Consider the following 18,771-nt stretch of genomic DNA (forward strand, 5'->3'; position numbering starts at 1 on the left):
CGGTACGGACCGTGGTCGAGCCCGCTAAGACGCTGCGTCCGAGCCGCCTGCTCCGCAGCCGAGCGCTACGCTCAGTCGGTTCGCCAGCACCGATGTCTGCCGTGGCACCGACAATATCCGCGCCGTTAACTCCGGCCAGGCAAGAGCCGTCGAGTCCGGTGCTGGAGAGCTCCCCGGTACGGACCGTGGTCGAACTCGTTATGAAGCTGCGTCCGAGCCGCCTGCTCCGCAGCCGAGCGCTATGCTCAGTCGGATCGCCCGGCACCGATGTCTGCCGCGGCAACGACAATATCCGCACCATTAACTCCGGCCAGGCAAGAGCCGTCGAGTCCGGTGCTGGAAAGCTCCCCGGTACGAACCGTGGTCGAGCTCGCTTTTCAGCGGCGTCCGAGCGGCCCGCTCCGCAGCCCGAGCGCTCTACTACGTCGGGCTGCCCGGCACCGGTGACTGCTACGGCACCGACAGTATCAGCACCGTAGACTACGGCCTCGCAAGAGCCGTCGAGTCCAACACCTGAATGCTCCCCGGCGCGAGCTGTGGTCGAGCTCACTATTCCCTCCACGCTGGGAACATTTCCACAGCGAGGGAGTTGATGGCAAGGGCAGAGCCTGCACTGCTTAACCCCCAACATCGCCGGTGCGGGTTATATGGTCTTTTGGGCGAGCCTGTCTTGCTCACGCCACCCTGCGTCGGCACCGCAGAGCGGCACCGTCCCCGATCGCGGTTCCGCAGACGTTCTCGGTCCCGTCACCGATCGAGGTCCCGACGCCTCTCGTGGTCTCGGCACCGTTCTCCATTGCGGTGCCTTTAGTACTCGCGGCACCGGCCAGCGTCACGTTCGCTGGCCCGGTACATTCGGCACCGATCCCGCTCCCGGCACCGCCCTAGGCACCGAGACTCCCGTACCCACGCCTGAACGTCGAGCCTCGCGCTCTAGGTCGACCGCCCAGAACAGCTCCGGTGGCAGGTCTCGTTCTCGGTACCGGTATGTCTCCCGGTACCGTTCCCCGGTGCCGAGTCGAGCGACGTCAGTTAGAGAAGGAGACTCTACCAAGAGCTTTCAGCTCCTCCAGGGCCATCCAGCCACGCATCAGTGTCGTCCCGTGCGGACACTTCATATGCGTAGCACTCTGTTTTCCGATGTGCCCTCCAGAGTCTTCCAGGAGACCTATCAGAGGTCCTTCTAGTCGCCATGGGCGTACTGCCACGCCAGAGGCATACCGGTGCTCCCATCTCGCTCCGTTCCGTCGGAGCTCTGGGTGCCAGAGGCGGCAATTAGCCGTCCCCCTCCGACCGGTACGGAGCAAGCCCCGGTTCAGCCACCGGGCTCCCAGATCCCACCGGATCAGGAGGTCGTCCAGGAGTGCGAGCCCACACAGGACCCGCTTGTCCCTGGCCTTTCTTCTTCCTCCTCCCCACCTGAGGCGGGGGCAGGAACATACTCCTCGGGCCCTCCTATGATCGGAATGCAAGTGCATAGCATCATCCAGGGGGTACGAGTACCTAGGTACATCTAAACCCCCCCCCCCGCTCCCTTGTCGTCCAGTCCCTCAATGGGATGGAACGCCATGGCCAGCAGGCACCAGCTCCTAAATCCTAAGGGGCTAGGCGACTGGTCTTACGGGGCCGTACGATGTACTCGGCGGGGGCCCTGCCGCTTTGTGTAGCAAGCTAGCAAGCCCTGCTTAGCCGCTACTACAGGTGGCGGTGGGCAACTTTACAGAGTCGGTTCTTCAGAACTCACGTCAAAAGTTCGATGCCCTCCTGGATCGAAGGAAGAAGCTGGATAGAGCTTCCCTCCAAGCCTAGTTGGATGCTGCTGACTTCGCTGCCACGACCCTGGCCTCGGGTGTGGCCACGAGGTGCATTTCCTGGCTCCGGTTATCGAGCCTTCCCTCGCAGCCGCTGTCCACTATACAGGACTGGCCCTGCACTGGCAAAGGCCTGTTCTCTCAGAAAGCTGGCCCTAGGCTGCAAAGCCTGAAGGGCAGCAGGGTCACTTTCCGCTCTCTATTAGCATGCACACGCCGGTGCTTAGCGCCGGCCTTTCCGTCCCCAGCCTCACCGCTCTTACCCTGCGCCTAGACAAAGACAAGACTTTGCCAGCAGGCGTCACTTATGCGGTCGTGGGCGTCAGTCAGGCCCTCAAGGTTAAGGTCCTTCTAACCATCCTCGTCCCTCTTAGGGACCCCTCTCATGAGCGATTCCTCTTACATCAGGAGCGGACGCTCCTCTTCATCGGAGCTATACAGGAGGTGCCTAGGGACGAAACCTAATCCCCTAGGCGAAGGGAGGTCTCAGACATATCCTAGACCTGCGGGTCCTCAACAAGTTCACGCCGCGGATAGGTTCCCAGGGGGACCTTCATCCCACCCTTCGATCCCGGAGACTGTATGCCGCCCTCGATATGACGGGCGCGTATTTTCATGTCCCCATTTCTCTTCCACATTGGCTCGTTCGAGGGACCTCCGAGCCTGAGTACCAGTCCTGTGGGCATCGACACGGACCTATTCCGGTGTCTAGGCCTGATCATCAATGGTAAAATCCACTCTGGTTCCCGCACAGGGAATAGAATTCATTGGAGCCACCCTGGACTCCAATCTCACCAGAGCCTGCTTACCTCAGCCTTGGTTTCATGCGGTGGTAACAATTGTACAAGGTCTACGGACCTTCCCGACAACTTTGGCTCGCCCAGGCCTAGGTTTCCTGAGTCACATGGCTGTCTGCGCGTTTGTTTCCAAACATGCCAGGCTTCGCCTCTGTCCACTCCAATCGTGGCTCACCTGGGTGTACCACCCGGGCAGAGATACCACCCTGGTCGTCTCGTTCCCCCTGAGCATCCTAGGCTCCCTCGACCGAGAGTCAGTGCCCTCCCTGGTGTATCCAGGGATGCTGTTCCATTCACCCCTCGGGGTCCCTCATGACGGACACCCCATCTCTCGGCTGCGTGCTCACCTGGGTCAGCTTCGCACTCACGGCCTTTGGTCAGCCCAAGAGCTGGCCTTACGCATCAGTGTCCGAGAGCTGGGAGCAGTCTGCCTTGTATGCCAGGCTTTTCAGCTGGCGGATCGCCTCAGCAGGTCCTTCCGGTCTCACAAGTGGTCGTTCCCTCCGGACGGTATCCATTCCGTTTTTCGGAAGTGGGTCTTTCCCCGCATAGCCCTCTTCGCTCCCGCGAGAGCGAAAACAGAGAGAAGTCCTCCTCATTCCAAGACCTCTCCCCGGGCTCAGTCTTGGAGAGGTTTCTGATGCCGTGGATGAGCCATCGGCTGTCCAATTTCCACCGTTCCCGCTGGCTTGCAGGGCCCTGCTAAAACTCCGCAGGGGCAGAGCGCACCTGATCATGATCGCTCCAGCGTATCCCAGGCAGCACTGGTACACCAGGTCGCTACCCCTGTCGGTAGCCAACCCTATTTCCCTACCTCTTGGCCCAGACCCCATTTCGCGGGATCGCAGCAAGCTTCACCACCCAGACTGGTAATCCCTGCACCTCACAGCAGGGCGGCTGTGTGGCTAAACCGATCCGAATTACATTGTTCTGCCTCGGCTCTACAGGATTCTCCTGGGTGATAGGAGATCCTCCACTCGGTTAACATATCTGGCAGAGTGGAAGCGTTTCTCCTGCTGCTACGAAACGCACAATGTTTCTCCCGCCGGGGTCCCGATCCAGTCCGTCTTGGACTACCTCTGGTCTCAAACAACAGCATATGGCGCGGCCCTCATTAAGGGCACTCTTGGCAGCCATCTCTCCCTTCCACCCAGCGGGGAGTGGCTGCTCCGTATTCTTACGCCTTGTGGTTTCTAGATTCCTCAAGGACTTGGAGCGTTATACCCGCCCCGGTTGGCCCCCGCCACAACCTGGATCTTCAACCTGGTTCTCGCCAGTTTTATGATTGCCCATTCGGGACACTGACGCCATGCTCGCTGGCATACCTGTCCTGGAAGACAGTCTTCTTTGTAGCCTTTCCATCGGCCAGACGAGTCTCCGAGCTTCAGGCGCTCGCGATGGACCCACGGTATACTGTGTCTCTCAAGGACACGTGCAGTTGTGACCGTGTCCTGCCTTCCTCCCTAAAGGTGGTGTCAGCCTCTCATTTCATCCAGGATAGCTTCCTTACGGTCTTCTTTCCGAAGCCACACTCGTCGCAAGGAGAGCAACAATTGCCCTCCCTAGACGTCCGTAGGGCGTCCGCAATCTATATTGAGCGGACAAAGCCCTTGCGTAACGCCCCCGAAACTTCATCGTACTGGCATACCGGACGAGGGACATACCTGTCTCCTCCTAGAGGATTTCATCTTCGATGACTGGTGCATCTGCGCCTCCTGTGTTTAGCCCATGCTCCATGGAGCCACCTTACTGCACATTCCACCAGGGCTCAGGCTTCCCTGCTGCCTTCTTGGCCCACATACCCTTTCAGGGGTTGTGTCGTGCAGCTAGTACACACCGTTGCCTCATTGGCCCAAGTGTCCAGAGATGATGCAGCCTTTGGCACAGAAGTTTGCATTCTGCAGCATCTAACTCCGACCCCACCACCTACATAAGGCTTGGGAATCACCTAACTGGAATGCATAGGAGCAATCACTCGAAGAAGAAAAGACGGTTACTCACCTGTAGTAACTGTTGTTCTTCGAGATGTGTTGCTCCTATCCATTCCAGACCCGCCCTCCTTCCCCACTGTCGGAGTAGCCGGCAAGAAGGAACTGAGGAGCGGATGGGTCGGCAGGGGTATATATCCTGCGCTATAGCGGCGCCACTCCAGGGGGCGCCCAGCCGACCCACCGAGTGTTGCTAGGGTAAAAGTCTTCCGAAGAGCCGTGCACGCGCAGCGCGCACACCTAACTGGAATGGATAGGAGCAACACATCTCGAAGAACAACAGTTACTACAGGTGAGTAACCGTCTTTTCTGCTGCTCTGCTTGCCAGCTAAGCAAGGCCTGCCTCTCCAGCTGGTGGGACTTCTGAAAGGTTTGCTTTTTGCACTTCTTCCTGCTGCTTTACCAGCCCCTGCAGCGTCTCCTCCATTTCTGGGCTGTGAAAGTCTTCCTCTGGCACAAAATGCTGACAAAGTCACTTGGAGATCCTGGGGCTTGGTAACCACTGGTGCTTTTTATTTACAGGTTGTGCTCCCACCACCTTTTCACCATACACAGCTTGCTTCTAGTGTCTGCTCCCAGGAGGGAAGAGCCATCACTCTGCCCCCTTCCCTGCAGCCTTTATACAGCCCCAGGCTAATTGGGCAGGCAGCTTTTCTCTAGCCAGCTCCCATTTGCTTCCCATAATGGGTGCTGGCTTGACAGAGGGCCAAGTCAGCAGTTCTTGCCCAGCAACCTGTCACACATATATAAATAAAATGGGGTTCAGATGTGAAAGACTCAAGTTCAAGTCCCTGTTCTAAATCAGTTAGAGAAGGATTTGAAAACAGGTCTCCTACATCCTACACAAGCTCCAGAACTGCTGGGCTATTGACTACAGTGGGATAGGAGGTAGTCTTTATTTCTGTCCGTGTGTGTGTGTGAGAGAGAGAGGACTGACTTGGTTTAGGCACCTAATTCCAGGACAGAATCCTTGGCTGTGAATCCCAACCGGAGATTCATAGATTCTAAGGCCAGAAAGGATTGCTTCAGTATGGCACAAGCCATAGAACTTCCACACCAGAATTCCTAGAGCAGATATTTAAGAAAACAATCACATCTTAATTTAAAAAGTTGTCAGTGATGGTGAATCTACCACAGCCCTTGGTAAATTGTTCAAATGGTTAATTACTCTCAACTATTGAAAAGTTATGCCTTTTTTCCAGTCTGAATTTGTCTAGCTTCAACTTCTAGCCATTGGATCATGTTAGACCTTTCTCTGCTAGATTTAAGAGCCCATTCTTAAATATTAATAGTTGGGGTTGGTCCTGCTTTGAGCAGGGGGTTGGACTAGATGGCCTCTTGAGGTCTCTTCCAACCCTAACCTTCTATGATTCGTTCCCCATATATGTGCTTCTACACTGTAATCAAGTGATCCCCTTAACCTCCTTCTCTTTATTAAGATAAATAGACTGAACTCCTTGAATCACATACAGACCAGTGAGAGGTTGTGTCATCACCTGCCCTGTAATCCTGGGTGCCGTAAAATGCTCTGCTGCTGTAGCTCCCTTGCCTGGACACTCCCAGCCAGCATACAATCATGCACTGAGTGTCTGTGTGATATTCAGCCATGGACCAGCAGCTCTGCTTGTTACACCACAGCCACACCCTGCGTCCACCAGCCATGGTTACACCAGGCAAAATGACTTCAATACCACTCAGGCTTGAATCTTCCCAAAACCATGGGCTCTGAAATGTCTAGATCTTTTCTGGACCATTCAGGGGACTAAGGTTTGTTTGCTTCTCTAAAGAGACAACCTGACCATGGCACAGTTTATCACCATAAATGGAGTTAGCGATCATTTCAATTCAAGCACAGCGCTGGGTTGTTTTAGATTAAAAGTCAAACAGGGTTATTAATAAAAGGAGATAAGATTTTAAGTAAGTTCAGGTACAGAGGGTAGAGTTAGAAATGATTCCAAGCAAATAAAAGTGAAAAATGCTTTCTAGAGACTCAGACTTTAACAAAACTACAGTCTTGGTTCAAGGTAAGATTCTTATCACATTACCTTCCAGCAAGATGGCTGACCACCCCTCTTCTCAGGATCTCCCACAAAGTCCAAAGTGCTCTGTTCCTTTGTCTCCATAGGTGAAAGATAACTTGAGATTCTTTGCCTCTCTTTTATAGCCCAGCGAATCTTTGAAATGGATTCTTCTGAAGGTAACCCCCAAAGTAAAGTTCATTCATGCTGTGAGCAAGGAGACATGGCATTTCTTGGTGAAGGCATTTCCATGCTGGTTTCTTCCACTGCTGGTGTTAGCTAATATACTATGGTCACTTGATGTAATTGCTATTCAACTGTGATGATACCTGCCTGGAGATGTTTGCCTGTCTGTTTTCTGGGGGAAATTTGTTTACCCATTCCCCAGATTTGTCTGGTAAACACATTTTAGTTCCACGTTTCCTTCATACCTGTATGGTCCCTTGGATGTTTACCCTACATACATACATACCATGAGAATATTAATGATCAGTGTGTTATTAGTTTTCCAATGATACCTTACATGACATATCAGATAGTTTATGATTGGGGCACAGTGAACTGCTTACACCAGCTGAAACTCATTACCAGATACCATTGAGCCCCTTGCCCTCTGGCACTGGGATGCTGTTAGGCACTCTAAGGCATGTTTTCTAATCCTTTAGTCATTCTCATGGCACTTCTCTGAACTGTCTCCAATTTATCAACATCCTTCTTGAATTGTAGGCACCAGAACTGGACACAATATTCGGGCAGCAGTCGCATCAGTGCCAAATACAGAGGTAAAATAACCTCTCTGCTCCTACTCGTGATTCCCGTTTATGGATCCTAGGATCTTTTTGGCCATAGTGTCATGCTAGCTCAGATTCAGCTGATTATTCACCATGCCTCCCCCCGAATCTTTTTGCAGAGAGAGTTGCGGCTCTCAGTCCTGGAGTTAATGACTTAAGCTTTGAGGGGCAGGGCTTAGACCCCCCTTCTCTCCTCAGCATTTCCTACTGGCTAGCTTAGGCAGCTCAGCAGACTGGCACCTGTGGATCCCATTCATAGGCACCTAACTCTCCCCATGTCATAGAATCATAGAATCTCAGGGTTGGAAGGGACCTCAGGAGGTCATCTAGTCCAACCCCCTGCTCAAAGCAGGATCAAACCCAACTAAATCATCCCAGCCAGGGCTTTGTCAAGCCTGACCTTAAAAACCTCTAAGGAAGGAGATTCCACCACCTCCCTAGGTAACCCATTCCAGTGCTTCACCACTCTACTATGAAAAAGTTTTTCCTAATGTCCAACCTAAACCTCCCCCTCTGCAACTTGAGACCATTACTCCTTGTTCTGTCATCTTCTACCATTGAGAACAGTCTAGATCCATCCTCTTTGGAACCCCCTTTCAGGTAGTTGAAAGCAGCTATCAAATCCCCCCTCATTCTTCTCTTCTGCAGGCTAAACAATCTCAGTTCCCTCAGCCTCTCCTCGTAAGTCATGTGCTCCAGCCCCCTAATCATTTTTGTTGCCCTCCGCCGGACTCTCTCCAATTTATCCACATCCTTCTTGTAGTGTGGGGCCCAAAACTGGACACAGTACTCCAAATGAGGCCTCACCAGTGCTGAATAGAGGGGAATGATCACATCCCTTGATCTGCTGGAAATGCCCCTACTTATACAACCCAAAATACCATTAGCCTTCCTGGCAACAAGGGCACACTGTTGACTCATATTCAGCTTTTTGTCCACTGTAACCCCTAGGTCCCCTTCTGCAGAACTGCTGCCCAGCCATTCGGTCCCTAGCCTATAGCAGTGCCTGGGATTCTTCCGTCCTAAATGCAGGACTCTGCACTTGTCCTTGTTGAACCTCATCATATTTCTTTTGGCCCAATCCTCTAATTTGTCTAGGTCCCTCTGTATCCTATCCCTACCCTCCAGCGTATCAACCACTCCTCCCAGTTTAGTGTCATCTGCAAACTTGCTAAGGGTGCAATCCACACCATCCTCCAGATCGTTAATGAAGATATTGAATAATCTTCCCTATGTCTTGTATAGGGAACTGGGTACCTAACTCAGGGCTTGGAGGATTCCACTGGGCAGAAGGACACATAAAAGTTGTTGTGCTGCCTACATCCCTTTGTGGAGCTTGCCCCAAGACAATTTTTGTAAGTCAATTGGACATGGGGATTTTGAAGAATGTACACTGCCTAGAGACAGCTCTAGGTGGCACTGGGCCTCTATATTTAATTTTGGGGCTCTTTTCTGCATCTCAGTTTTCCCACCTGCAAATTGTAACTATCACCTCCCTGCTAGGGGTGTTTGTAAAGTGATTTGAACTTGTCTAGAGAAGGGAAAAGTGGAGGTGGGGGACATGAAGCTCAGGGATAAGTAAGAAATGTGTTTATTGGTTCATAAATAGGACACACCTAATCAAGTAAAAACAACAATCCCACAAAGGGTTTTAGTTACTCCTCCAGTTCCAAAGATTTGTGCTTTGTAACCTTTTGCTTTTCCTCACAGTGGGAGGTTTTTTCCATCAGACCATCCAGCACTGTGACCCCAATAGATCTAGGTAAGGCTGAGTCAGTATTTGGGTGTAAGATGCCTAGAAAATACCTAGTTTTCTGCAGGAAGTGGGGGTGGTATGTTGTAACTAGTGCTCCTCTCTCTGACTTGGTATGGATCAAATGCCCCAGGATAATATTGAGGAACAAGGAGGTGCCTTCTTTCTGAAGAGACATAAGACACATGTGAAGATTTCACAGAACTTTTGTCAGTGAGGGTGTTAGCCCAGATGACCTGATCAAATTTCATTTCAGAAAATTACACTCTGCCCCCTGCAGTTTGAACTGGTGTGATGGTGCAACTCACCAGTGCAGCACCTCCTGCTGGCTGTCCCAGGGATTAGCTCTACTAGCCCATGTGCTCCAGGACCCCATCAATGCCAAGACCATGGCATCCGCCCCATGACACAGCCCTCTGGCTGTACCACACTCTGTTCTCCCCCTTCTGGAGAAACTGCAGTCCACTGTCCAGCAACTTCCTTCAGTGGCAACTGCAGCCAATTATATGGCCACTTCCTCAGTAGCCAGGGGATGAGGCATGACTGCCCTCTATTCCAATCTTGGCCCAGGGACCCTGTAGATAGCCTCCATTTGCTATGTCCCCTCCAACTCCTCAGTTAATTTCCCTAGGTCACTTCCCCTTGGCCCGCAGCACCTTCTTTGCCCTTACCTCAGGGCTTCATCCTGCCCATCTTAGCAGCTAACCAGGAGCTCTTTAGCTTCCCCCATCCCTGCTACCAGCACTGTTCTGTCCAGGGTGCTAGCACTTCCACCTCCTGCTAGGAGCCTGATTTTGCCTCCTCAAGCTCCAGGCTGCTACTGAAGTTCCTCTGCCGTGCAGCCTTTCTTATATGGGTCTGCCTAGCCCTCATTGGCTGCTCCTCACAGCCCCTCTCCTATTGGCTGCTTTCTGTGCCGCCTCCCTAGAGCTCCATTAACCCCTTACAAGCCAGCGTGAGGTGGATGCCCTATCACAGCTGGACACAAAAATCTTATTCACTGCTTTTCCTTCTTATGTGCTGCTGTTATACAGCTGTCATGCCCTACTTCAATGCAATGGGGGAATTTATATGTATAAATCCTGTTAGCATCTGTGAGAGTCATTTGTGAAAATTTCCAGCTGCTGTGTGGAGAGAATACACCCTTTAACCTGGGAAGCCCTGGTGCTTACACACTGTAAAATAAAATTTAAAAAAGCAACACTAATGCCAATGGCCAAACTTTGTTCAATAGCTGTATGCGTTAGCTCAGGCAAACCTGAGTGTTAGCTTACTCCTAATCTGCATAAAATAGGGCAGATTGCACCCATCCTCAGCTTTAATATGAAGGTTCAGGCCGTAGTGAGTATAGGTTCCAGCACACAGAGCTTCAGCTTATGTCTAGTAACAGTCTGGCATTAGATACCTGTAGCTGTTGTGGTAAAAATTCTGTATGAAAAATTAATACAGCTGCAGGCTGTACTGTCGATTTTCCATTTGCTGTATTTAGCCACCCCAAACTTAAAGGGACTCTCAAGAACAGCTGTAAATTGTGATGTACCTTGATTTTTTTTCTTAAGGCCATGTTCAAACTTCATGCCAGTCTTTGGAGGTAGGCTCTTTTTCCTCTACCACTTTGATATTTTGTCCCTGTGCTTCCCAAAATAAACCTACCTCAAAACAATGGCTGAAACTGAGTCCTGGAGAGTAGCTCTATTACGCCACCCCAAGGTATGTTCATATTCCAGGGAACCATGATCAGAAAACAGCTTTAAAATTTCAAGATTCCAAAGAATGGAGTGTGTCCAATGGTTAGAGCAGAGCCTGGGAACCAGGACTCCTCTACTTGTTGCCAGTGCTGTTGCTGGACTTGTTTGTGACTGTTGATAAATCACCTTAGTTTTTCGGTGCATCTATTTACCTAACTGCAAAATGGAAATTCCACTATCTTTCTAAAGCATAATGAGATCTTTTGATTCATTATTACAAGCATTTATTTGGCACCTACTAACATGGTACAAGGTTTAAGTGGAGACACTTAAGATCTCAATAGGAGAAACTAAACACTCTGCTCCTCTTCTGCGGAAAGGTGGTCTTGTGCAAGTGCAAAGGATTTATTATTGGTTCTTTGGATTTTATGAAGAGTTTGCTTGGCTCCCACTGATTATCTTAATGAAGGCCCTCAGTGTAGATACTCTGTGTACCACGAACTGCCTGTCTGCCATTCAGTTGGGTGCATTTAAGCCTGCTATGTAACTTGGGCTGCTCCATTGCACTAGTTGTTCAAGCAGCATGGTAGGTTGTGTGCAAAATTGAAGGGGAGGCAGCAAACACTCACTGACACAGCTGAGGACGTAGCTCATTTTCTTGAAAAGTCTGTGAATCAACAGCAATTAGTCAACCCCCCACAGTAAGCTCCTCAGTTCACATGAGGGACGATCTGACAAAGAGGGTGTGCTGTATATAATGGCCGTGGATATTGTTCATGCTGAGAAAAAAGCAAGTAACGTTTAGCACTGAGTCAAGTGAATCAAACATTCACATATATTTGCTGAAAAAATTATATACATCTGTGGCAAGGCTCTGCCAAGTTTGAAAGATAAGCATCATCTAGTCACTAAATTAAAAAAATAAAAATTTGACTTTTAAATCTTTTTCTTTTTATCCATGTTCAAGAGCACAGACAGTTTATTTTGTTAGCACATTTGGTGGAAAATGTATGTTTGTGTGAGTGTCCATGAAAGTGGTGAAAACTGGGTATTTGTTCTAGGATATGATGATGGAAAGTAATAAGAAGCCACTTATGCCTTACAATGTAAATAATCCACAGAGTTTCTCTATCAGATTTCAAAAAGGGTCACACAATAGCAGCCAAAGAGAAGCCTAAACACCCAGAGACTTAACATACATGTTTGATAAGTAAGAACATGCTGGCTAGTTAAATACATTTCACTTTGAACCCTGTTCCTTATGAGTGCAACCCTGGAAAAACAACCATCCCATATAAGAAATGGACTCTGCAGAGATTTCTATACCCATTCACAGTAAGGCTTTGAAGATATATGAAGTTTTATAGCATTTGTATTTTAAGGATTTAGGGCAAGTACATGTTCTACTGAGTAAAAAGAAAGTTAGTACTTAAAAGGTTCAAAAATATATCAATCAAGTGATTTTTTTACATAAATAAATTATATTGATTTTGGATTTAACAGCTGAAAAAACCCTTTCTGCTTCCACTGGAGGCAAAACTGAACAAACTGTTAGTTAAATAGAGATAGCAGCATTTCTAAGAAATCTGTCGATAATGATACAGTATCTATGCTACAAGGGTGTTATTAAATAGAACACATTTAATGATCCGATTTTTTTGCATTATGATCAGTTACATAATTTTTTTTTTTAAATCTCATCCAATTCAATAAAGTGGGAATAAATTCTTTGAAAATATAAATTTTTAGGTCATGGGTAACAGACTTCTTTGAGATGCTAATTGTAACATGTACATAATTTATAATCCCAAATGTATAAAAGACAATGACACAAAGCATCATAAATAAATAATGCAAACTGAAATAGTTATGTCAAAACATTTGGACCATCTGATAAATTAGGAAAACTGTAACAGAAAATAAGTAAAAAATACAGTAAATGGTGACAATCAGCAAAACTGATTACTAGCACACTTCAGCTCCCTCAAACAGTCTGCCATTTCACTGCTGCACCACTAAGTGTTTATTTCAAGTCTCAAACCATGAGCTGCAAATAAGAACAAGCCCAAGTAAAAGAAAAACTAAACAGGAGCAGTGAGGAGAGAGGACTACATGGAGTTTACCTGTGGAGGTGTCTCAAGATACAGAGTTTGGGGGACTGATCACATTAAAAACCCGTTAATTTAAAACGCATACTGTAGAATTATTTGCCAACGGGACTGCTGGGAAACACTGTTCAACAGCAAATAGAACAAAGAGGAATGGAAAGAAGAAGCAAAAATAATCTCTTCACAGTCTAACCCTAGAAAAGGAAGATAAACACAAGCTTTGAAAACCTCAACAATCCTTCTCAAAGGACTCACAATTGTAAAGCCAGCCCAATAGCTTTCTGTTTGTTTATTTTGTTTTTGTTTTCAGAAAAGATGTCACTTATGGGGGGAGGAGGAGGAGAACTGTAAAAAAAAAATTAAAAAACTCAAAAGCCTCAGTATTCTTATTAGAGCATTATATGAGTGGCCTGTTCATTGTTGGAAAAACAACACTTTACAGGACTTCTGATGCCATAGATGAGAACAGAATACTAGCAGACAGGTGAAGTAACTGGTAGCTTTAGGTACAAGAACCTCAATGAAAGACATGCAGGATTTGCAAAACCTTTTCAGCACAAGCTGGAAAAGTTCTTGTAACTAACAAGGAAAGGGCAACTGAAAGTCCACTAAATGTAAAACAAAACTTTGGTTTAAAAAAAATATAAAATAACGTCTACGTAATCTTTTCACTTACTGCAGTTTGTCTCCAAAACTCCGAGGAGTGAAAGGGGAGGAAATTATATCACTACCAGTTATGCTTTTTTTTTAAAAAATTAATATATGCATTTTCAATCATTACTTATATACTTCTGTCTATACTACTATTCTAGTAACCATGATAAAATAGGGAAATACTTTAAATCAAAAATACACATTAGCACTTACTATAGCTGTGCTTTTTACCCCCAAAATACAGTTTTATTCATTCAGTGTCACTGTAAAAAGAAATACCCTTGTCTGCATTGAGCTCAAGAGATGAAAGTACTTTCTTTTGCTCTGGTTCTGCTTTTTTCTTCTTCCCCAGATAAATGAGCAATTTTGGGGGTGACCAAGTGCTGGATTTACTATTGTTGGTTGGGATGAACAACTGGATAACAGAAGAAGAATTCTGTGCCTCCCATACTAACTAGACAACACTGTTAATCTAATAAAGTGGCAAGACCCTGCAACTATTAACATATAATATGTCACCATAGTTTTCTTACAGGGAATTAGGTAGATAATATTACTCATGGAAACACAGGTTTTATGAAGGTGAAGAGGGGGCAGGAGGGTAACAAATATTTATGGGATAAGAAACTTACAAGCCACAATCTTTTTTCTTAATGAAACAAAAATTCTAATTGGTATTGTTAATTTCTTTTAACTCCTTCTCTTCTGCTTGTATGTCATGTTCTTTCTCTGATGACAAAGATTGGGTTTGCTCTGTACAGTTTTGACTGTTTGCAGCTTCTTTTTCAGACAGCGAGACAGTTTCTGGTTCCGGATTTGTTGGTTCCCCTTTAGCTTTCTTTCTCTTCCGCTTCTGGCTTTCTGGATTTGTTGCCTCAGAGTGTCTGGTTTGTTGTATGCCTGGCAATGTCATGCCAATACCAGGGGAAAGAAACATAGATGGATAGAGCAGTCCAGGGGACATTCCTGGGATAAGAAATGGATTAAAAGCTACAGGACTACTGGTAGTTATTGCAGATTCTGTCTGATCAGAAAATGAACTAGGACCAGGTTTGTCTTCAGACAGAGGTTCATTTTTCACATCCTGGCTACTTTGTTTGTCCTCAGTAGCTTTTTCCATATTTGATGTACCACTTTTAGTTGTGCTTGTTAATGAAGCTGGAGCAGTTGAAGTACAAGTAGTTGTCATTGGTGGGTTGAGAAGACCTCCAACACCAAACATCTGCGGTACAGTAGCCATGCCTGGCAGCATCATAGGCAACATACTTAGGGTGCTTTTGACATCCTCACCAGCAGGCACTGCTGCAAATCCAGCAGGAAACCCAACCAGCCCAGTTAAAGGGATGCCTTGCATGTTTCTCATGTTCTGAAGTCCCACTAGATCCATTCCAGCAATAAGTCCATTCATGAATAACGGTCCCATTCCAGAAGAAGAATCCGATACAACACAAGGGGCTTTAATAAGTTCGCTTCTTGGCCTCCTCCCTCTTCGACGGGGCCCGCTGTCTCGGAGCACGGGCTCAGTTAGGATACGATTGAACTTGCTTTCTGGGAGGAATCCCTGAAAGTGACAAACAAAACAGAAAAAGCCCAAAGGTTATTGTAGCCCCAAAGAAAACTCAGCTTGTCGTCATGTGCTTACACCTGTGTTCCCAAAGGTAGCAACACACAAGCCCCTGTTGGTATATGGTTCTGAAGATGGGATTTGAGAGGGATAGAGAACTTTCACCAAAGGGATGCTGTCAGTGCAAAACACTTCCCGCCCTGCCCCTGGCATGATGCTGCAGACAAGTCCAAAAGCTCATGGGGAGAAGAGGAGAAAACTTTTTGCTCTGTCTAGACAGTACAATTTCTGCTTTTCCTGAGCTTCCTGGGTGGGTGAATTCTGTTCCTGAGAACTGACATCTTTAATGACATCAAAAGCACAGGGGCAGCCCAGTATTAGTGACGCTAAATCAGTTCCCATCCCAGCTTGAATTCTGGCTGCATTACCAGGTGAAAAATGTTACTTTTTAGACTTTAAGGGCCAAATTTTCAAAGCCCTGCACAACCGCAGAGCTGCAAAAAATGCACATGCAAACAGAGCGTGCTTATTTTCTGGAGCTCACCCATTACTTAGAGTTTTAATGTACGGCTCAAACCGTTTTGTATAGATATTAAACAATAAGGAAGGGCCTTCTGGACCCCCTACACACACAGCCTGGTGTGACTGTGTCTGTTTAAATTACAAAATAACCTAGGAGCATCTACAGAATAGAATTAAAACCTGTTATCCAGCATTCTTAGCACAAACATTTTAGTATCTTTACTCTTGCACCTAATTCTTGGGGTTTCAGGATAGCAAATGGGTTGCAAATGATGCATATTTAAATGGAAACATTTTGCATTTAGACTTGAAAAGGGTGTGTCCTAAATATACTGGAGGTTCAGAACAAGGAGTAATGGTCTCAAGTTGCGGAGGGGGAGGTTTAGGTTGGACATTAGGAAAAACTTTTTCACTAGTAGGGTGGTGAAGAACTGGAATGGGTTACCTAGGGAGGTAGTGGAATCTCCTTCCTTAGAGGTTTTTAAGGTCAGGCTTGACAAAGCCCTGGCTGGGATGATTTAGTTGGGTTTGGTCCTGCTTTGAGCAGGGGGTTGGACTAGATGACCTCCTGAGGTCCCTTCCAACCCTGAGATTCTATGGTTCACATGGCAAAACTACTGCACATAAAAGGGTAAATTTTCTACTCAGCCTCCACCTGTGCTTGTGGCAAACTGTGTGTGCACAAGTGTGTGCCTGGACTTGGGAGGTGCAAACATCGCCCCATGCTAACGCTTGCTTGTGGGAGTGCAGATGCTAACAGACATGCAAGTGTTAAGCTAATTGAAAAGATGCACACAACAGTTAGCAGGCATGAAGGCCTTGAAATCAGCAAAGTGTGGGCACAAGTGGAGGTTGCCTCTTGAAAATGTATACAATAAATGCCAAACCCAGCCCATGAAGGAAGCCTAATGACTCAGTGTGAGGCAGAAGCTGGACTGGAGGCTTGCTCTCTGCGCTGGTGGAGCTGGCACCATCCTTGCCTGGCAGCTCTTTGTTTCTTGAGGGAATGGTCATTCTGTCACTCTCTAGTGCCAATTGTAGAGCAGCATAAACCTTCAAACTGCCCATGCTCTCCTCCCACCTCCCAACCCAGCATGAGTGCCACACACAACTCCACAACCAAGAAGGGGCAGGGGGAGGGGAGAGAACAGGGCCACATGAAAATGGAGTAACCCCACCCAAACACCAGCTGAATCTCCTTGCGATCCCTGTCCAAGGGAAGTAAGAGCTCCCACCCATGGCAGCTTGTTGCTCACTGAGGCAGTGACTCAGAGATTAGGAACAGAAAAAATAGTGGGGCAAATTTTATGCCTCCCTGCACATAAGGCCTGTTAGGCCATGAGACTTGCATGTTCCTTAGCAAATGTGGGATTTGCAGGAGTTGATACAGAAGCTGAGCTGAGGCCACTTTGAAAATCTGACCCATTTGGTCACATTTTTTCTGCTTCCTATCCCAGTCCAGCCCCATGCACGAGTGTTCCCTCTACAACATTTCTAGTGCCTTGTCTGGTCATTTCTAAACATCCCAAGTCTTAAATCTCTCTGTCCAGTAGATTTTCTTGATATTTAGTCTAAACTTGCCTCCTCCCATTCTCATCACTGCTAAATATTTCCTCTTCCACTTTTCCTATCCACCTGTCACCAATCTGCAGGGTGCTCAGCTCCTTCGTGAGTTGTCACTTGGCCACACCAGGCAGAGTTGGTCCTGTAGATAGTCCCTCCCATGTGTGTATCTGAGGCCCTGCCTTCCAATTCAGGGACCCTCCTTGGAAAAAAGGGGGTGGGGATGGAGAGGAGAAAGAAAAGATGACATGATACAGATTTCTCCAAAAGCTCTAACTTACTGAAAGCTTAACAATGTCAGCCCAGTCTGCTGCAACAGCATACTCCAAGTTTGCATCAAGCCACCTTGGCAATTCCTTCAATGCTGGTGCCATGGCTCCCCCTAACTATAAAACACAGTAAAAGGATGACCTCTGTTCCAGAAAGAGTTATGCAAAGTTACATAAGAAATATGGTTAACCTTCTAGGTGTACACATAGGTGAAGTGCAGCTGGCCTCCATGTTTGGGGGCATTACCACTGCTCCCCAATACTCGGCAGCTATGATCATTTCTTAAAACCAAACAGCCTGGAGTTTTGATTCCTTATGTGGCATCAGCAACCCAAGTTTCACCCGCAGACAGTGCGTGGTGTCCAGTGAGGTGCACAGCCTCGGCCTACTCCCGTCTACGTCACTGAGAATTTTGTCACTGGGAGGAAGGATCTCGTGCCGAAGGCTCTGTACTAGCACTCAGCCAGGAACAGAAGCCAGTGCTCCTCTGCCAGCGACTCACTGAGACCTGGCACAAGTCACTTTTTCTCTGTGTCTTTGTCCCCCATCTGGCAAACAGGGATAAGAGCATTTGCTTCTTCTATTTATCCAGCTCTTTGGGGCAGGGCCTGTCTGACTGTGTTTGTGGTGCCCAGTGCAGTGAATGTGTGTATTGGTGCTTACTGCAAACTTCCCCTGTGCTGCTCCCAGCCACTGTGGCTCAGCCCTGACCTGTGGAGAGAGGGAAGTTCAGTCTCAAGGGCCTGTTCCATCTCTGGCCTCCCTGCTAAGCCTGCCAACGAGAGGACAAGTTGTGGTGATGGTGGCTTTTGTGAGGGGGATGCTCAGGAGCTGGCCTGAAACTCACCAGCTCTGTCCGATGGTGGTCTCACTGCTGCAGCACAGGGAAGCACAAGGGGAGCTCAGCCAATGTCTTTCCAACTCACCAGTTTGTTTGATTTTTAATTAAATGATTATTTTTGAAGTCACCTGCCCCAATCACATGGGTTTGTTTTAAATGGAATTTTGAGGGCAAGTTAAGGTCCTTCCTCACTGTAAGGAGAAGATACAAGAACTCAGCTGCCTTAGACTCGCCTTCTCCTGTCACACTGGGGTTTGCACTGCAGGGAAAAAACCATGATCTTGACTCAGACTTTGTGCTACTTTCTCAACATTTTTGCAACAAGTGAGACAACGCACTTGAGAACCTGCCCACTGCCACGCAGCATGGCTCTGCCCAGGGCTTGGAAGAGGATTTACATGCT

At 47.7% G+C, this 18,771-nt stretch overlaps 1 protein-coding gene across 8 annotated transcripts in view; it reads right to left on the reverse strand.

Moving 5' to 3' along the window:
• Positions 1–11,113: 11,113 nt before the first annotated feature.
• The window catches only part of CHD6 (chromodomain helicase DNA binding protein 6), a 217,412-nt gene continuing 209,754 nt past the window's right edge, over positions 11,114–18,771 (reverse strand). For 5 of the 8 annotated variants that reach the window (XM_044985565.1, XM_044985558.1, XM_044985560.1 and 2 more), the window contains 2 exons: positions 17,539–17,643; positions 11,114–15,169 (listed from right to left, as the gene is read on the reverse strand). In XM_044985565.1, coding sequence (XP_044841500.1) covers positions 14,276–15,169; positions 17,539–17,643 — 999 coding nt within the window. In that variant the 3' untranslated portion in view covers positions 11,114–14,275. Of the gene's footprint in view, positions 15,170–17,290; positions 17,460–17,538; positions 17,644–17,669; positions 18,628–18,771 lie in introns of those variants that run through there. The other 3 variants (XM_044985564.1, XM_044985567.1, XM_044985566.1) reach the window with 3 other exon arrangements.

Source organism: Mauremys mutica, chromosome 13 (genome assembly GCF_020497125.1).
Source record: "Mauremys mutica isolate MM-2020 ecotype Southern chromosome 13, ASM2049712v1, whole genome shotgun sequence".
Taxonomy (NCBI): domain Eukaryota; kingdom Metazoa; phylum Chordata; order Testudines; family Geoemydidae; genus Mauremys; species Mauremys mutica.